Consider the following 20,429-nt stretch of genomic DNA (forward strand, 5'->3'; position numbering starts at 1 on the left):
GATATCGGTGGCTGAAATGCTTCCACATTGTTAAAATAATCGGGTGGGACGTCCCGCAGAGGTACCCACCGCGCCAGCGTCTGCAGGTACAGGCAGCTGATCTTGTTGGACGGGTCGTCGGACACGCCCTCCTTGAGGCTGGGCAGCTGGGCGTGGAAGGGTTTGGGCGGGTGGTGGCACAGCATGCTGGGCTCGGCGGCGCTGCTCAGCGAGAGCAGGAACAGGGCGTTGGCACGGATCACCTGGTGCGCCTCCATGGTGGGCAGCGCCCGCGGCGTCTTCACCTGCAGGGGCTTCTTCCTGGACTGCTTCACCTGAGAGCACAGCCACACCCCTTTACCTCAGCCTGAGCATCGGAGCTTACGCATCACAACCACCCATCACAACCACCCCATCTACAGAGAGATCAGACACTGTACACAGCTCGACAAAATGATCCTGAAATATGCACTGAAATATTTTTTTTAATATTAGGTCCTGCTGCTAGAAGCTACATGTCCTAGCTCCACTTCTGCAACCATTTTAGGTTCAATAGCAGTCGCCATTTTAAGCAAGGAGGATTCCCTCCAGTGAGAGAAGACTCTTAACATGTCCGCCATTACTTGGGTTCATCTAAAAGGTGCCAATGGATAAGATAAATTGAGTAAAAAAGGAATAGACGCAGGGAGACAGAAAGATGCCACTTTCAGGACTGACATTAAAATAAACCAAAAGCCTTTGTACAAATGAACCCTCCCTCTCCCTCCCGAAATGTGCGTTTCTCTGGGAGGAAATGGCGGTGTTTTGCGGGTGAGAGGCAGAAGCGCACCTTTTCCCTGGCAGCCGTCTGCTTCTCTCTCAGGTACTTCTCCCGGCAGCGGTCGCACACCAGGTACCAGGTGCTTCCCCCGATGCCTCCGTCTCCGCAGTTCCCCGCCCAGCCGCCGCAGAAGTGTCCGATGCTGTTGTAGCCTTGGCCCCCGGCGTAACGGCCACATCCTGCCAAAGCCATCACAGCCAATCGTGGGAATTATTCACATGAAAACGCTACGATATCCACTGTACAACAGCCAAGCCAGCTTCCAGTTATCCAAACAGGTGTTTATAACAGAGGACACATTGCTAACCCTCAGACCAGGCAGTGGGCTCTTACCTGGGTGGGCCTGCCTCATGTGGTAGGTGACTGGATACGGGTGGGACTCCCCGCACAGTTCGCAGATGGTGTCCTTCTCGGGACCTCCCATGGCCAGCTGGGCCATCTCCCCAAACAGGTTCCCCCTGGGCCGTACCTCGGCCTTCTCCTTCTTCTTCTTCTCCTTCTTGGCCTTCTTGTTGTCCTTCTCGTTCTCCTTCTTCTTGAGGATGGCGCTGGACCCGGGGCTGGGGAAGATCATGTTCTGGGTGGCAGCCTTGATGGTGGCCAGGGAGATGTCCTCCCAGAAGGCCACCAGGTGCTGGAGGGTGAGGGGCAGGAGGGACTTGGCCCTCATGGAGGAGTGGCTAGCTACCTCGTAGGCCACCGGCTCCGCCCTCCCGTCCTCGCACTTCTCCGGGAGCGGCGGCTCCTTCAGCATGGACAGCACCTTGTTCTTGTTGATGCTGCCCATCTTGGAGATGTCGGGCCCGTGGGGCGAGATGTTGAACATGTTGAGGGCGGAGGAGATCTCCAGGGAGTGGCGGTTCTTCAGCTTGCTCTCCTTCTCGTCGCCAGGCTGCTGGCCCCCCAGGGAGCTGCGGATGGGGGCGTGCTCCTTGGTGAGCTCCGGGTTGAACTTCAGGAAGGAGGAGCAGGCCATGGCGTCGTGGACGATGCCCTCGTGCCACAGGAAGGCGGCGAAGACGGCGCGGGCGCACTCGGCGACGGACGGCGACATGGCCTGCTTGGCGGGCTCCGCCAGGCGCGGGCTCTCGCCCTTGAAGAGCGGCCCGGCCTTGTCCTTCTTGGGCCGGACGTGTCGGCCGGAGGCCTTGCGGCTGATCTTGGGGGAGGAGCGCGTCTCCAGCTCCTCTTTGACGGGAGCCTTGCCGATGCTGAAGTGCACCTTGGAGGAGCCCTCCTCCGCGCCGCGCAGCTCCCCGGTCTCCGAGTTGCCGTCCTCGCTGTTGGAGAGGAGGGCGCTGGAGGAGCACACCTCCACCACCTCGCTGTGGAGGTTCTCCTGGACCACGTGCGGCGAGGGGGCGCGGTTCTCCGCGCTGCCGCCCCCTCGGCCGTCTTTGGGCGGGACTTTGGGCTTGGGCGAGGTGGACCGGCCTCGCAGGGGCTCGGTCAGGGGCGCCTTCTTCTTCCTCAGCGTGTCGGGGTCCAGGGTGTACGAGTCGGACTTGGACCGCTCGCGAGGCGGGTCCAGGCGGGCCTTGGGGGACGTGCTGACTTTCGGAGGTGCGTTCTTGTCGTGGGGAGAGGAGGGGCGGGGCGAGCTGGTGCCGGAGGGGCTGGACCTGCCGGAGCCCAGGCCCTTCTGTTTGGGGGAGGAGGCCCGGGACCCTGGGGTGGGGGACTCGGCCCTCAGGCCCGGCGTGCGGCCGTCGGCCTTCAGGGCCTGCAGGGTGTTGTGGTTGGGCGAATGGGACCGGCCGTGGGAGTCGGACCGCAGCTTGCCCGTGTCCGACCGCAGGATCAGCGCCTCGCTGGCTGACATGCTGTCGTTGGTCCGGGCCTTGCCCTGATCAGACGTCCTGCCGCCCCGACCCTCGGGTTTTGGGGACCGGCTGTCCTGCCGGTGACCCTTCCCCGCGGGGGACATGGGGCGGGACGCCGCCGCCGCCTGGTTTCCCCTCTCACCTGCACATTGTGACACAACCTTCAATTAACCAATGAGATCACACCAATCAGAGAGGAGCCACATCTCTGGGGCTTAGACACATCTGGAGGAATCATCATCAAAAAAACACTGTAAAATGGAGTGGGGGAAGAACAAATGACTTAAACAATGCTTGGGTCAGGAAGGAAGAAAAAATTTTAACTGAACAATGAAAATTTCTATGAGAAACAACCTCAGTGTTGCACATCCATTACAGGAGGGAATTCCGGGAAAAACTTTGGAAGAACTGCCATTTCTAATAATGCAGCTCCTTTAACTTGATCACTTCGCTCTTCTAATGAATGATGTTCCCTCAGAATTTGTTGTGTGATGGTTTTTGGACACTGCCCTGATCCTAGGCCAGCATTTGCGTTAAAGAAGCAGGAATCATGGCGAAGTCCAAACTGAACACAAAGAACCAGCTTTGGTCTGAGAAAATGGTGACACACCACCAACAATGGAAAGAAGAGTTGCGTTCAACTTAAATGAGGAGAAAATAGAGCCGGATGCAGAGTCTTCAGTGGCACTTCACTGTTGTGTCAAAGGCCAGATATCGAGTCACGCCTCCTAAGGCTTTCTGGCCAATCACCATCCCTATGTTCCTATGAGTGACAGGAGGGGGGGGAGTGGTAAATGGAGCATGGAGCAGCGTATGGGATGGACCCCAGCCGCGAGTCTGCGGGACATCCCGGCTGAGGAAGAGCGTTACCCACCCTTTTGTCTGAGAGCGAGGGATGAGAGAGCGGGGCCGGAGGGGGCGGGGCCAGCGGCGGCGGCGCTTTTGTGCGCGCGCTCGCGGGAAGCAAGGCCGCGTGACGGAGCGTCTGCAGTGGAGCACAGCGGCGGGCGGGCGGGAGAGCGACAGGGTGCAGATGGAAGGAGGGAGGGAGAGAGAGAGCCTATCAGAGCAGAGCTACACAGTCCGCACAGGAGAACAGAAGCCAGGCAGTCCTCAGAGGATGGGCGCCCCCCCCCCGGGAGACGGGAGAGACACCGCGTATGCGAGGACACGGACCACCAGCCTGACGCACTCAGAGCCCACTGAATTACACTTAAGCCTTGTTTCCATCTGACAGAGTCCGGCCACACTCCAACAGTTAGGCCCTGATTCACTAAGGCCACACGCCACACGCAAAACTAATAAACTGACCAATGATTGGTCACAGTATTTGTTTTGCACCAATCATTGGTTGTGTTACTAGTTTTGTGTGCGTGGAAGCAGCCGGAGCACAGACATCATCACTCAGAGGTGAACAGGTTTCTAGCTGTATCCTTAACTAGACAAAAAGGGTATATTTGTGCTATGCGCATTAAAGATTTTCCAATAATTAAATATCTAATGTCTGAAACCACATTAATCCAGTGAATTCGCTACAGATTTAACTTTATATACAAACAGCATCATATAGTGATCACTATATATATATATATATATATATATATATATATACTGCCGCCAGTCCCAGCTTCCGGAATGTACAAACCGCGGGTGTTCCTTACGCCTTATTGTACCGAAAACCATACGACAGAAAACTACCAGACAGGCTAACCCATTCATTATGTAAGGAATACACCAATGTACGACGGTGGTAGTTATTTTCCAAAACTCACGGGACAGCCGGGAGGGGTTTATTCCACTTATACAAAGAGTTGCCAACATTGACTATATATACAATACAATACAATACGTTATTGTCCCTCAGGGGAAATTTGTTTTCACAGCTTTGCTTTGCAGGCCTCACATAAATACATAGATACATACAGAAAACTGTGTCGTCGCAGCAGAGCATGCGCCGTTAGATAGTTACTTATATATATATAGATTTTTATCGCTGAAATTGAAATATTCTTCTGCGGTTCTTTGGGTATATTGTTTTACTGTTGTCAAGCAAAACTCTCGTTGATAGTTCTATTTGGACCGTTGCTAAGCAAAAACCTCTGGCCGTTAATTCTATGAAAACAATAATTCTATCAGGAAAAAAATAGCTCCTTCTCGTTTTAAACCATACAATTATCACAAACTAATTTCTGTCATTACATCATTTGAGAAAACTGCATGAGACCATAACTCAAATCAAATCCATCTCCCTAGTTTTGCCTTGCTTTTTTAAATTGAGTGGTCACGCAGTGTAGACAAAGTCTTTCTAAAAACAGCTAGCTTTATGATAGGTTCGCCGTCAAGTCTTGTCACCTAGCCGTTATCAACATTCAGATGGGTTTTAGCTCAAAATGGTCTCAACGGTATGCTTGTTATCTCGGCTAGCTAGCTAGCTAACCATTGAGTTATATTAAAATCAGCGGTTACTATAAACGCAATCGTTCACAACGATACGGAAGAAAATGCATCCCGTAGCCATGAGTTAATTACGGAACGCCTATTCTACTGTCAGTGTCAAAACAAGGGACAACGATTCCGTATTTTGCTGGATGGTTGGCATCCCTAAATGAAGTTAGCTACAGTAACTAGAACCGTGATTCAACGGGGCAATCAATTGTGAAATTGTACATTGAAAATGGGACGGGACATAACAATAATAAAAAATCGAAAGAATAATGGTCCTGTCTAACAGTAAGTATGAATGTTGGATTTTGTAGCGCATTGATTTTATAACTGTTAAAAGCCCGAGGCGTCCATTTACATCTATTAATGTACACCCTTGGACCAATCAGAATCGAGTATTCAGCCGAGCCGTTGTATAACTGCCAATAATTAAGCCAGTAAATTCTACATCAAAATGAGAGCTAATTTGCAAAGTACTAAATGAGGGAGGTAGCTTGATTAAGCAACTGTTTCGAATGAATACAAATTTAAATATTTATTCGATTAAAAGAAAAAAAACGTTTCGTGATCTTGCATGTGCATGCAAATAAGAGATTGCAAATCAACTGCTAAATTAATTCACTGTTTAAAACCACCGTTTAAATCTCAACCTGTCTGACCGAGTAGCGTCACTGACTGATGAAAACAAGGCTTTCATTATCTCACCCGATTCTGTTCACTGTATACCGTTCATGACAGAATTAGGCATGGAAACCTCAGGCTATCCTGACAAGCTAACAGCCATCTCTGGTCCTTGCACTGGACTGTGTGTTGGTGAACTCGTTTGCAGCACATGAGTGATGGAGAGAGATATTTCTAAAGGAACTAAACAGATTCCAAGACACAGAGTCAGACATCATCCCGTTAAGTGCTGGACACACAGTAAGAGGAGATGACTGGTAAGAGAAGCAGAATGGGGAGCAACTAACAGACCGGGATCAGGAAGGGCGGGGGGGCGGAGGGGGTTCTGAGGTGAAATCGAGGGATGATGTCAGGATGACGGAGATGAGATTGGGGGGGTGTAAGCCACACCTACAAAAACGGGGCAGGCGACCGAGGGGTAACACACAGGAGCGAAAAAGCTAGGGGGCATTCAGAAAAAGAAACGAATAAAGCGAAGAGAGATAAATAACAAACAGATAACTGTTAAAAAATAAATAAATGAATAAATAAATAAGCAGAAGGAGGGAAGGGCGAGGGCTGGGTCCAGCGTGGGTGGACACGGTCAGGCAGACGGACAGGCGGGCAGACGGACAGACTTACTGGGAAGCTGTGGCTGCGGCTGAGGCTGCTGGGACAGGGACTGTCCGAACACAAATGGGCTGTGGATTAGGGGAGAGGGAGAGTGGGCCGGCTGCAGAAGGGCGGGCGCGGGGAGGAAGGGCCCGGGCTGAATGGAATTCAGAATAGCGCTCAGCCGCTCACCTGTAGGGTGGGAGACAAGGGACACTACAGCTAGGGCTGAGCCTCCGGGGAAGAGCACGCACGCACACGCTACGCACACGCTAGGCCACGGCACGCACACGCCACGGCACGCTGACTCAAGCCACGCCCACACACGCCTAGCCACGTCTACACACGCCACGCCTGATGCTGAGGTGGGTGGGGGCATCGAGTGACCCCCCGACGGGGTAACAAGCAGGTGACGAGGGGGGGTACCATGGAGTGACGAGCTGGAGGTGGATGGGAGGGAGGGGACGGGGACTGAGAGGGGGCGGGGACTGAGAGGGGGGCGGGGGACTGGGAGGGGGGCAGGGGACTGAGAGGGGGGCGGGGGACTGAGACGGGGAAGTATGGTGGCTGTGGTATGGTGTGTGTAAAATGGCAGAAGCCTGGGCCTGGTTGTCAGTTGGAAAAGCAGCAAACGCAGTTAGCAGGCATGCTGTCTCTTGTGAAATCTGCCTGGTCTCCACGGTGACGCTCCACAGCTACGTGGGGAACTAGCGGCGGCTGGGGTTGGGCCATTAGGACACACAGCTAGGTTAATGACTCAGGTTTCAGCGCGAGACACTGCTGACACGGGGAACCTGTGAGGGTGGAGATGACCTCCGCAGCAGGAAGCTGTGACTGTCAGTCAGCAACAGGGCATCGGGTGAGAGAGGGGCGTGGCCATGTCCTAGAGAGAGGGGGCGTGGCCATGTCCTAGACAGGACGCCAGGTGAGAGAGGGGGCGTGGCCATATCCTAGAGAGAGGGAGCGTGGCCATGTCCTAGACAGGACGCCAGGTGAGAGAACAGGGTGTGGCCTTGTTCTAGACAGGAGGTAAGTTCAGACCATGTGCTGGGTTTGGAAGGCAAAGCAGGTACCTGATTGGTGGGAAGGCGAATAGCAGATAGAAAAGCTCAGCCTTGAACTGGGGTTGAAGAAGTGCCATAAACGTAGTAAACTCAGGCCTTAGAATCTAGATAAAGTTAGGCCTTAAACTGAGGGAAAAGTCGGGTCTAGGAATGTGGGTGAAGTTAAGCTTTAGGCTGGGACTAAAACTTATGTTTGAGACGTGTGACCAAACTAGGCCTTAGAATTTGGGTAAATTTGGGTTTAAACTGGGGGTTAATTTTAGGCTTGAAACCGTGCACAAAGTTAGTCCTTAGACTGGGATTAGTTCGTTTTTAGACTGGGATTAGTTAGACATTGGACTGGGATTAGTTAGGTCTTAGACTGGAAGTAAAGCGAGAGTACAGGAATGTGAAGCAGAGTCTCAAACTGAGGGCAAAGAGAGGGAGCTCTAGAACACACACGGCACGAGCGCGAGGTCACATGACAGCAGCGTTAGGCGTGACACGATGGGAGGCATGCAGAGCGGCAGGCACACAGGGGAAGGGCAGGACCACTCCAGAGAGGAGGAGCTCAGTGAGCAGGGCTTTCTAGGGCTCTACTGCATCAAGTTCCTGCGTCATCGTAGCTCACAGGGAACCTCCACGGGGGTGGGGAGTAAAACATTAACTCAGAAAGCAGAGATCGGAACATTAAAAATGTCACCCTTGGTTCCCGATTCAAAACTTTTGGTTAGTCGAATTTACAAAAAAACAATGAAGCAATGCACTCGGGGATTTGCTGGCTCCTTCTGGGTGTAATGTGTAGATCTGATATGCAGAAGTGGTGGTCTGACAGCTCTTGGGATGCAGTGTCAACAGTCACAAATTAGCATTAATGAACTCTGTTTTGCATGAACTAAGCGGTGCTTTCACCAAGTAATTCTGACTAAAGGGAGGAATGGTTCTTGAACACTTAAGATTCTCTCCATAGCTGTGTCTGTCCCGAACTGGATGCTCTCAACTAGTGAACTAATGCTTCCGGAGGCTTCCAAATGAACAGATTCATTCTATCGCACTTATTCACAACCAAACAAACATCCATTTCTGTTTTGTGCCGGAACTCATTTGAGTACAGCAGTCACAGTTTGCTAAGGCCACAAGAAATAATTCCAACAAAAAAATTATATAAAATGTAATTTTTTTGGTAATATAAACAAGTACCACCTGTGGAAGTGTAAGGTCATGGAACAAGCCCCTTCAGAGCAAACCAGATGCATACTTTCCTGATTCTGATCATGAAGACACAAACGGCTCTACACCTATTAATGAAAAGCCAGCAGATCTTCACTCCTCTGCATAACTAAACATATCCTTTATAGTATGAAAAACTTGTGACGTGTCCTTTTGGAATATCCTCAGTCCATTTTGAAAGACCAGAAATAAATATTTACTTTTAAAGATAATGAGCAACATCATAGTCTCAGTGAAATGGCCTTTTGCTGAGGTGGAGAGTAGTGTGTGTGTGTGTATACACATATATAAAGAATGTGTGTAGTGAAGTAATTGCTTTGTAAGGTAATAATTTGGGAGTAAATAAACACATTTTCTACAAATTCAGACAGGTAAACTGTGGAAGCACCGTGCAGCAGGACATGGTGGCAGAAGACACTAGAAAGCCCAGATAAGCAGGAGGAGGGGTGGGGGGGGGTTGGGGGGAGAGAACAGGGGACAGACTGGTGGTCGATCCAGGTGACAGGCAGGACAGGTAGATGTGTGCAGAGTCACAGACAGAGTGGAGAGAGATGACAAGCTTCTGTGCTTTTACGTGTCATATTCATATTCCATATCCCATTCACACTGTTCAGAACCAAAGTTAACGAGCGACAGCCTCGATTTTCAGAAGCTGTATCCAGACAGTCACTCAGCTGCTGTCGAGCGGCTCGAAGGTCTCTGACGAAGGTGAAGAAACTACACTCGGAGCATTACCTGACATTTAACACCTGTCCTCTGGGCTAGGAGTACCAGTATGTAACCTAACGGGCTGGTTGGGGCAGTAAATCTGCCCCAGGAAGGGCAGGGGGCAGGCAGAGAGAAACACCTGCCGGTCAGACCTCAGGTGTGCTGTTACCTGCAGGACAGTAGACCCCAGGTGAACCCCCCCCCCCCTTACCTTTGTTGTTGGAGATGCCGTAGTCGAAGCCTTGCGCCCCATTGGCCCCCGTGGCCCGGTTGAAGGCCTGGACAGAGAAGGGGCTGGGAGGCGGAGTCTGGGCCCCCTGCTCCAGGACCGCTTGCTCTGTTAGGAGACGGGGGGGGGGGGGGTAGATTTTAACACTCTAGAACAGGGGTGTGCAGTCACATCGGGGGCGATCCCTGCTGCTAGGGCAGCGATTGGGCGGCAGGCGGGACTCACCTTCCTCGTGCCGCAGGTACTGGTTCCCCCCCCGGTCCCGGGCCAGAGACCAGGCCTCGCCTTCGTCGCTCTCGCAGAACTCCACCACGCTGTTCTTATCCAGCTGCACCCAGGTGCCCTCCACGTTGGTCACCTGACGCACAAACAACCGCTTTACCCCCCCAAACACACACCCCCCCAGGCTGTGATGGCTTCATCCCCCCAAACACCCGCCCGCCCTCCCCCCCAGCTGCTAGCGCCCATCACTGCAGTCAGAACAGAGGACCAGCAAACCTCAACATTCCCTTAGACACAGAAACCGAAATGAATGAATCAGGCTCAGGTCAGTGTCTTTATTCACTGTGATGTCAGTGGACCACGGTGTTTTTTTTGTTTTTTTTTTCCCATGCTCATGTCTAGAAACCACCCCTTTGACAATACAAGCATTAGAACAATTATTCCTGAAGGCAACCATGGAACAGTACCAATTTACTGTACGGACTATAAAGGGATCATTATATCACATGGTGTGGGAGGCCACACCCGCTCTGGAAATGACATCACCACGGGCCGGTGGAGAAACGCTCTGAGGAAGCATCACTCTGTACAGCACAGCTGCTGCAGAGACGCTCACCGACTCCAAGAGAACAGCATGACACACCACATCCTCCCATTACGGGGCATCAGAACGTGCCACATTTTAGCACTTCCAGGTCAAACCGGGGTCAGCATTAAAATGTGCACAAGGAAAAATTAAAAGCCAAAGTTGGGGGGGAGAGGGGGGGAAAGGGGGAGAGAGTGAGAAGCTGTTCATGGCTTCAGCATTTCATGGTTCTGATGGCAAAAAGAGCGCAAAGATGGTAGACAGCACCAAGATGGTAGGCAGCGGGACACTCAGCTCAGCTTCAGTTTCAGTTACACGGAGAAATCCACCTGACTGTAAATCAGGATCATTACGCATGGAACATGCCTGGATTTCTCAAAGGCAGGTCTCTGAAACTGAGGTAGCCGCTGAGACACGGACTGCGACTGTGTCTGAATGATATGCAGATCACAAACTCAAATCGCTAGGGTATGCAAAAAAATTGGCAATAATTTTGCCCCAGCAATAATGGAGGACACAGTGTGAAACTCCGTCTCCTTGGTGACCTCAGCAGCAGAAACGTGTTTTATAAAGCTACCCTGAGAGGGACTAGAAAAGGCCGCTGTGATTGAATGCTGAGTTACCATCCATTCATTCGATCATCAGCAGCCGAATGCACTTCCGCTGTTTAACTGCGGCTATAAACACGCGAGTGACTTTTAACACACCCCAGAAGGGCTTTTTTAACGGGTCAGGAGGAGGATTTATCGGGACGGGAGATTTGTTTTGTGTCTGACGGGGTTCCAGAATGCGATAAAACCCGTCCCTGTGGTCCGATTTATCTCGCCGCCGTCGCCAGGGCGACACCGTGCTGCGTTCTCGCAGGAAGAGAAGGCGGGAAATGCTGTAGCCATGGAGACGCGTTATTAGCAGGCTGCAAGGCCAGACGATGCCAGGGAGAGAGAGAGAGCACACACCCACACCCTTTCACACTCAACCCTTCTACCAAAGACATGAACCAGAGGTGCTTTAAAGTCAATCAGGGAGGAAAAAAATCTGAAATTTTGTGTTGCTGTGATTTCAGTGTTAGCGAGAGGAAAAAAAAAGAGCAAAAAAAAATCAAATCTGTCAGCTATGAAGTGATGATTTGTTTTGTAGCCACAAGAACACAGTTTTGGGATCCATACCTCGCCTATGGCCTTGACTGTGTTGCCCAGAACTAACATTCCAATGGGGACGCCCCTAAGGTTTGGGCAGCTTCTGATGTTGTGACCCGAGGGTCCCGTCTTCACTACCTTATAAAGGCCCGGTCCGCCACCCAGGCCCGGCCTGTCCTGCTCGCGTACGGGGGCCGTGTGGGGGGGGCGGCCACTGGCCTCCTTAAAACACTCTTCCGAGTGCAGGCTGGCCTCCTGTAAGAGCCAAAGGACAGGGGGTTAGTGTCTGGAGAGCAGCGTCCAGGCCAGGCCGGGCTCACACACAGCTCCCGAGCTCGTTAGCGTACGCGCCGGGGCTCACACACAGCTCCTGAGCTCGTTAGCGTACGCGCCGCGCCTCAGCCCGCTTCAGCTCTCCGCGGGTCGGCCACACACTCGCGGCTCCGTGGGAAATTTACCGCTAAACCAACTGCCGCTGTGGCAGCTGAGATGCTACACTACAGTCATCCACATAATTAAAAGGCAAAATGAACGTGAAGACGCTAAGAGTTATTTTTACACAAACAACTAGCAGACCAAAGTGGGGGAATTAATTTTCATTGAGGCATTATGGGTAAGGCTGGAACAGTTTGTGCCCTGGAGATGCTTCTGGCCAGAAAGTCTAAAGCATCGCAGACGCGGGGGGGGGGCAGGGGGAAATGGCGCAGTTGAACAAAGCATGCGAAGATGGCGCAATACGGCTTAGCGCCAAGCAGCGCAGGCAGGGGGGGTGGGGGGGCATGCGGTAGGCATGGCACAGGGGGCTGCACTCAGGAAACACTCACCCTCTCACCCCCTCACTGAGCCTAACATCCCTCTGGGGTTCACCCTCTCACAGAGCCTAACATCCCTCTGGGGTTCACCCTCTCACAGAGCCTAACATCCCTCTGGGGTTCACCCTCTCACAGAGACCAACATCCCTCTGGGGTTCACCCTCTCACAGAGCCTAACATCCCTCTGGGGTTCACCCTCTCACAGAGACCAACATCCCTCTGGGGTTCACCCTCTCACAGAGACCAACATCCCTCTGGGGTTCACCCTCTCACAGAGACCAACATCCCTCTGGGGTTCACCCTCTCACAGAGCCTAACATCCCTCTGGGGTTCACCCTCTCACAGAGCCTAACATCCCTCTGGGGTTCACCCTCTCACAGAGACCAACATCCCTCTGAGGTTCACCCTCTCACAGAGACCAACATCCCTCTGGGGTTCACCCTCTCACAGAGCCTAACATCCCTCTGGGGTTCACCCTCTCACAGAGCCTAACATCCCTCTGGGGTTCACCCTCTCACTGAGCCTAACATCCCTCAGGGGTTCACCCTCTCACAGAGAGCAACATGCCTTGAGGGTTCACCCTCTCACAGAGACCAACATGCCTATGGGGTTAACCCTCTCACAGAGACCAACATGCCTTGAGAGTTCACCCTCTCACAGAGACCAACATGCCTCGAGGGTTCACCCTCTCACTATGCACCACCCTCACTGTCAGTGCCCACTTTCTATACCCTCAAAAGACATCAGTACTGGGACAACTTCAAAATGGGAGGCATTCAAATGTTCAACTGTAAAACAAATGGTTGCATATTTTCATTACCCATTCTGTTACAGCAAGGGGGAAACATGATTTCATTCTTCAAAATCATTTTTCCCCTCCACTGATCTCCAAAGAAAAAGGCCATACAGGACCATGCAGACAACGCAGATTGAACATCAGCACCCTTCTGATGCAGGCAAGGACTGGCACCTCACAGAGAGTCTATTAAACACAACATTGAAAACCCAAACAAACATGCCACCGTGGTCCTTCTGCTCCAAACTCACCTGAGGACACAAAGGTAAAGATGTCCAAGACAAAAAGCCGTAATCACTCACTCCTCGGCCAGCATTAAAGACATTCTGAGCAACAAATTACACAACAGTCAAGTATCGGCCAGCGATCGATTAAAATAAGCTTTCTGGAAGCAAGGACTTTTTCCCTCAAAATTAAGACCTTTACTCAGTAAAACAAATCGTCTTGGGTTGTAATTTAGACACACATTGTGACAATATCACTATGAGCGTACAAAAGGGAGAAGGAGAGGTCTTAACGCAGCGTTGAAAACACAGACTACTGTTAATTTCAGAAATTAATATTTCCATTTTAGCAAACCACAGGCACACACAAATATTTAAGAACAAAATTCACTTGGGGAAAAATGTGACACTTTCAGGTTAGTTTCATTCACCAAATATATGAAAAGAACAATTCTGACTTAAAGCAAAGTCATCGTTCAGACAGGATGTAGTGTGCCATGCTGTTCACACAGATTACATGGAAGCCCTGAGTCCTAAAGCAGCCCAATGCACTCTGGGAAACACTTCCCAAATAAAGCAGTGTTAGGATGTCAGTTTGTTTCAAGGCAGAAAACCAGTCCAGGATTATTGCAAGATTAAAATGCTTTTCTGTTTTTTTTTTGTTTGTTTTTTAAATGGAAAATCAAAAACGTATATTTGATACGTTGTATATGTATGAAACACTTTCTGGAAATCTGGATAATTCTGTCTTGCATCCTGTAAACCGAGAAACTGGCAGCACAAAACACAAGAGAGACAGACAAGAGCATTCCATTAGAGCCAGCAGAGAAATATAAACCTGCTTTCGCAAACGCCATATCCCCCCCGCCCCCCAAAGACTGCGGTCTGATCACATTAATGCACCAAGATTCAGGAAAAGAAACCATTTAATCTGTGTATGAAAAGCGCAAATTCCATCATTTTAAAATGCAGATAAAAGTTTGAGAACCCAAAGCACTCACAAAGCCTTTAAAAGGAGAAGCGGAAGGAGTGAGTCTTATTTTCACTCTGCTCAGGCTGATAGAAAGGCCAGCGTGTCAGACAGAGTTGAGTTCTAGGCATAAAGGATGCAATTCTGAATGCCCGCTTGCACATGCAAGTGCTTTATACGCATCATGAACAAAACACTTCCATTTCAGCTGTGAGTCTCCTTTAAACTGGGACGCCAAAGCCCTCGACTGTCTAACAGCCGTTCTTATGAAGTTTTGCGTGCCAAGGAACAAAAGCCGCCACCCAGAAGAAGGTCTTAGAGACGCGGAGCCTTAGAGACAGGGAGGAGGAGCCTTAGAGACAGGGAGGAGGAGCCTTAGAGATGGGGAGGAGCCGTAGAGATACGGAGGAGCCTCAGAGATGGGGAGGAGGAGCCTTAGAGACTGGGAGCAGGCTTAGAGACGGGGAGGAGGAGCCTTAGAGACAGGGAGGAGCCTTAGAGACGTGGAGGAGGAGCCTTAGAGACACGTGGAGGAGCCTTAGAGACAGGGAGGAGGAGCCTCAGAGACAGGGAGGAGGAGCCTTAGAGATGGGGAGGAGCCTTAGAGACAGGGAGGAGCCTTAGAGACAGGGAGGAGCCTTAGAGATGCGTGGAGGAGCCTTAGAGACAGGGAGGAGGAGCCTTAGAGACAGGGAGGAGCCTTAGAGATGCGTGGAGGAGCCTTAGAGACAGGGAGGAGGAGCCTTAGAGACAGGGAGGAGTCTGGACTCCAGAAGCAGGGGTAGAGGAGCGATGAGGTCACAGTAGCGGCAGTTGCTGCGTATCCCCAAACCCCTCATCTAGCACCCCTCCTCCGTTTAGGTCGTCTGCACCGGTGGAAGACTACCGGACTGTTCTACTGCTGAGAGGAGGCGTGCTAACCACACCCTCGCAGACCCTCGCTAACACACACACGCACCCGCCCGTACGCAGTCAGTACCCCCGCTCTGCGGAGGCACACACTCCTGATATTACACCCAGCGGCCGGACGCCTCATGCGAGAACACACCTCTGTTTCCCAGACCTCTGGCTAAAGCTGGACGGGTCTGTTCACACACAACACAGTGTGGAAGGAACACTAGAGTCTCACAAACATCTCACCGAGTCCGAACAGAGACACATCGGCCCCTCCCCCAATGAACAGCACAGGGGCCCCTGCTATTCTACAAGGAGGAGGGGGGGGAGGTGCTTTACTTACGTCATCGGGGACCAGAAGGCTTCTGCCCAGATGCTGGTTAAAAGAGAGGCACCAGGCTTCAGTGTAGCCATTCATGTTAGGGACATACTTCTTCAAAGTCTCATCATTCAGTCTGAGCCACACACCATCATCATTGTGGATCTATGGGGGACACAAGCGACAGAGCGGAGCCCCGCCCTCCCGTAACTGCTGATAGGCCCTGGCAAGGGTACCCGAGGCTGAGGGGGGCGGGGCATGGGGCAGGGGGCGGGGACAGAGGAGGAGTCTGGAACACTTAGCTAGCCAGCAGCAATGGAACCAGGAGACGAAGTGGAGTAAATCGCGCTCGCATTTTCGTTTGCGAGCAGCTCCTGCCTCTGGGATGAGGAGTGTTATCACCACTACATAAAGCCCATCTAGGCTAGGATAGTGTGTCCATCCCATGTGTGTTTAATTAGGACACAATGGCACTGGGCCGGTGATGGTACTATAGCTATAAATTACATATCTTTAAAAACATTATTACTGCATAGAAACAATCAGGACACGCGTGCATCGTCACTGCAAGTTACTGCAAGTGCCGCCTACTGGCAGGTGCTGATAGGACAGGTAAGATGCAAAAGGAAATGCTGGAGACTTGTTTTAACCGTGAAAACGGGGGTGAGCATGGAGTGGCCACGTCTGAACACAGGGTGGAAATGTCTCAGTTTTTAACTCCGAGCGTTCGATCTGCATCTCACACAGTAATGTCTATTTTCCCCTTCCTCCTCACAGCCTCCAGGTTCCTTGCTCATTCATGAAGCAAAACAATGAAGAAATGCTTAAAAGAATGCTTTAAAAAAGAAGTTTAAAAAGATAAGCTTAGAAAAGCAGCAGGAATCATGAAGAAAAGCTTGAATGTACTGTTGGGCATACAGATTGAGTTTCACATTAACACAGAACGTAGATAGATCAGTGGTTACAGAGAAAAAGAAACTGCAAGTGGTAATAATGCATTATAACGTACTATGAGTGGTAATAGCACGCTATAACGCACTATGAGTGGTAATAACGCGCTATAAGGCACTATGAGTATTAATAACGCGCTATAAGGCACTATGAGTGGTAATAACACGCTATAACGCACTATGAGTGGTAATAACGCGCTATAAGGCATTATGAGTGGTAATAATGCGCTATAACGCACTATGAGTGGTAATAACATGCTATAACGCACTATGAGTGGTAATAACGCGCTATAACGCACTATGAGTGGTGGTAATGCGCTATAGCGCACTAATGCAGGGCCTCCCCGGCTGTAGAGCAGGTTACCTCGTCAATGAACGTGATGGTCCCGTTGACGTGCACTAAGCCGATCTGCTCGCTCTGTAGGGAGGGGTGCGTGCGCACACGCAGTCCCGCGCTGTCTTTGGCTACAAACCTGCGCACCTGGGGGGGTGGAGAGAACGACAGAGAGAGAGAGAGATGCAATTCCTCTTTGGCTCCTAATAGGAAGGTTGAAGCTGTGCTCATGAGGAAAATATATATATGAGCCGATAAACTCTCAAGCAGTCATGTTATGTCCCAGGCTCACCACATGAAATGGGACAGGGTCTAGTGGTCTGATCTAACGTCCGATTTTATAATAAGGTCTGGAAAGTTTGTAGAAACTCATAAATAAAATAAAATGAGCCTTCATGACGGGGGTAAACACTGAGCACGGACCAGTTTTGGAGGGGGGGGTTGGGTGTGTTTCAGGGCGGACACTCACCTTGCTGGGCTGAGGCTCAGCTTTGGGTTTGACCATCTGTGACCCGGGCGGGATCATGCCCTTCGGTGGGTCCTTCACCTCCACCTCCAAACCCGCATCTGCAGAGGGGACCACAAAAAGCACTCAATACTGCAAAGGGAACCACAAATAACACTCAAAACTGCAGAGGGGTCCACAAACATCACTCAACACTCAGCACTGCAGAGGGGTCCACAAACATCACTCAACACTCAGCACTGCAGAGGAGACCACAAACATCACTCAACACTCAACACTGCAGAGGGGACCACAAACATCACTCAACACTGCAGAGGGGACCAAAAACAGGACTCAACACTGCAGAGGGGACCAAAAACAGGACTCAACACTGCAGAGGGGACCACAAACCACACTCAACACTGCAGAGGGGACCAAAAACAGGACTCAACACTGCAGAGGGGACCAAAAACAGGACTAAACACTGCAGATGGGACCACAAACATCACTCAACACTGCAGAGGGGACCACAAACCACACTCAACACTGCAGAGGGGACCACAAACCGCACTCAACACTGCAGAGGGGACCACAAACCGCACTCAACACTACAGAGGGGAACACAAACAGGACTCAACACTGCAGAGGGGACCACAAACAGGACTCAACACTGCAGAGGGGACCATAAACATCACTTAACACTCACCGATCTCGATGCCGTCGATGGTGACGTGGATGGTGTAGAGCCCCACGGCGCCGGGGGTCCAGTTGGCGCTGTAGGTGCCGTCGGTGTTGGCCCGGATCAGCATGTTTTCACTGGGCCTGCGGTCGGGGGGGGGGGGGGAAGAGCGCAACGTCAGCGACGTGAAAATAACCCCCCGCTTTGGGAAGTAAAAGCACTGAAAACTCTCTTACCTCTTTGGAGTTGGGGAGGCAAAGCGGAGTTCTTCAAAGGAGTAATTCTCGTACGCCTGGAAAAAGGATTTTTAGGGCATTAAACTTCACGTCTAATTAACGACCAGCATGTCCGAGCAATAAGCAGTTATTGGCTGCAGAGGTCAGCCAATGAGAATCTGCTTTACTCTGATGCACAATACATTATTTAAAAAAACCTAGGTTTAACACCAAACAAAACCTCATGGTTGTGCACGTGACGGCAGAATGTAGGGCTTTAATGCAACACCCAGAGTGGGTCATTATGGCCAGAAAACGTGCACAGGAGAAAGCACCCACCTTCATCATGGTGATGGCGATGTAGCGGGCCTCCTTGACGATCATTGGTTCGTAGGTGGCCTCCAGTTTTGGGGTGGGCAGTCCCCCGAAGGTGAGGTCGGTCCCGGAGGCGGAGGGGGAGGAGCTTCCCGGCAGACGCTGCAGTTTCCGGGCGCTGTCCTGCTGGAGGGACTTCTTCTGCGAGACGGGAACCGCCTTCACCTCCACCTAAAAACCAGAGGGTTCAGTTACAGCGCACACGCTAATGCTAACCCTAATGCTAACGCTAACCCTAACAGCCTTCATCTCCACCTAAAAACCAGAGGGTTCAGTTACAGCGCACACGCTAATGCTAACCCTAACGCTAACCCAAACCACCTTCACCTCCACTTAAAAACCAGAGAGTTCAGTTACAGTGCACACGCTAACGCTAACCCTAACGCTAACCCCATCGTTCATAAAGACCCAGCCATGATGCAGACAGACAGACGGACGGACAGAGAGACGGACAGACAGACGGACGGGCAGACAGACAGACGGGCAGACGGGCAGACAGACAGACAGACGGACAGACGGACAGACAGGCAGGCAGGCAGACGGGCAGACAGACAGACAGGCAGGCAGACGGGCAGACAGACAGACAGACGGGCAGACGGACGGACGGACTCGGACCTTCATGTTGGGCACGTGCACCACGTCCCCGTACTGGTCTTTGGTCTGCACGGCCACGGTGGCGGGCCAGCCACAGCGGATGTCGTCCTTGTTGAGGATGAGCGAGGTCTTCTGAGGGTCAGCATACGAGTCCGGCTGCAGCCACCTGGGGAGGGGGGGGATGGAGAGTCCGTCAATGAGCGCCCGTCCCACCGCTCCCACGGAACCTCCCAGAACCTCCCGGAACCTCCCGGGCCTCACCTGGCCAGCCGGCCCCCGCTGGAGTTGGGCACGCAGGTGATGAAGTCCTCCAGGAAGGAGTGCTCGTTGGTCTGCAGGTGCAGCGGCAGGTTCCCCTCCAGGGCCTCCAGGATGGTGGGAGAGTGGGACAGAGCCAGGCCCTTGCCCAGGATCCCAGCGTGGGCCTTGCACACCTGAAACACACCCCCAATTTAACCGCGAGTTCTGTTACAAACCGTCCTCATCGAGGGGGGGTCCCCCACATGACCCCCCATGACTGCCCCCAGCGCACCCACCTGAAGCGATGCCTCCTCCAGTATCTCCAGGTCCTCTTCCAGCTCGTTTCCTGGAGTGAGTCAGAGCAGAGAGATGAAAGGGTCAGTACAGCACAGGGCACTACTAACACACAGCACACACTGCCAGGGACGAGCTACCACACAGCTCAGAGCTTTAGAGAAACACACACAGCTCAGAGCTTTAGAGAAACACACACAGCTCAGAGCTTTAGAGAAACACACACAGCTCAGAGCTTTAGAGAAACACACACAGCTCAGAGTTTTAGAGAAACACACACAGCTCAGAGCTTTAGAGAAACACACACAGAACAGCTTCCTCACAGTTCTAAAGAGAGACACACAGAGAGAAGTTGCCTAGAGACAGAGAGAGACAGAGATAGAGAGACAAAGAGAGACAGAGAGCGAGTGAGAGAGAGAGAGAGACAGACAGAGAGAGAGAGAGAGCGAGTGAGAGAGAGACAGAGAGACAGACAGAGAGAGAGAGAGAGAGACAGATAGAGAGGGAGAGAGAGACAGAGAGACAGACACAGAGAGAGAGAGAGAGACAGATAGAGAGGGAGAGAGAGACAGAGGGGGGGAGACAGATTTCCTCACCGATGGGCAGGGCCAGGTCCTTTTTCATCAGCGCAGCCGCACACAGGCTGCCCAGGTAGGCCAGCTCCTTCTCCAGCTGGATGATCCCCTGCAACACAAGGGCCAGCTCAACAACACAGGGGCCAGCTCAGCAACACAGGGGCCAGCTCAGCAACACAGGGGGGCACTCTGGTGTAACGTTAGGGAGCTGAGCGTGTAACTA

At 51.8% G+C, this 20,429-nt stretch overlaps 1 protein-coding gene across 16 annotated transcripts in view; it reads right to left on the reverse strand.

Moving 5' to 3' along the window:
• Window positions 1-20,429, reverse strand: part of mycbp2 (MYC binding protein 2) — a 104,413-nt gene that overhangs the window by 14,894 nt on the left and 69,090 nt on the right. For 8 of the 16 annotated variants that reach the window (XM_035392816.1, XM_035392819.1, XM_035392815.1 and 5 more), the window contains 18 exons: window positions 20,228-20,315; window positions 19,634-19,683; window positions 19,359-19,531; window positions 19,119-19,263; window positions 18,468-18,674; window positions 18,150-18,205; window positions 17,941-18,056; window positions 17,259-17,356; window positions 16,820-16,936; window positions 15,530-15,670; window positions 11,521-11,745; window positions 9,772-9,904; window positions 9,529-9,654; window positions 6,367-6,528; window positions 3,497-3,607; window positions 1,133-2,764; window positions 809-978; window positions 70-314 (listed from right to left, as the gene is read on the reverse strand). In XM_035392816.1, coding sequence (XP_035248707.1) covers window positions 70-314; window positions 809-978; window positions 1,133-2,764; window positions 3,497-3,607; window positions 6,367-6,528; window positions 9,529-9,654; window positions 9,772-9,904; window positions 11,521-11,745; window positions 15,530-15,670; window positions 16,820-16,936; window positions 17,259-17,356; window positions 17,941-18,056; window positions 18,150-18,205; window positions 18,468-18,674; window positions 19,119-19,263; window positions 19,359-19,531; window positions 19,634-19,683; window positions 20,228-20,315 — 3,995 coding nt within the window. The remainder of the gene's footprint in view (window positions 1-69; window positions 315-808; window positions 979-1,132; window positions 2,765-3,496; window positions 3,608-6,366; window positions 6,529-9,528; window positions 9,655-9,771; window positions 9,905-11,520; window positions 11,746-15,529; window positions 15,671-16,819; window positions 16,937-17,258; window positions 17,357-17,940; window positions 18,057-18,149; window positions 18,206-18,467; window positions 18,675-19,118; window positions 19,264-19,358; window positions 19,532-19,633; window positions 19,684-20,227; window positions 20,316-20,429) is intronic. The other 8 variants (XM_035392821.1, XM_035392827.1, XM_035392824.1 and 5 more) reach the window with 8 other exon arrangements.

Source organism: Anguilla anguilla, chromosome 15 (genome assembly GCF_013347855.1).
Source record: "Anguilla anguilla isolate fAngAng1 chromosome 15, fAngAng1.pri, whole genome shotgun sequence".
Taxonomy (NCBI): domain Eukaryota; kingdom Metazoa; phylum Chordata; class Actinopteri; order Anguilliformes; family Anguillidae; genus Anguilla; species Anguilla anguilla.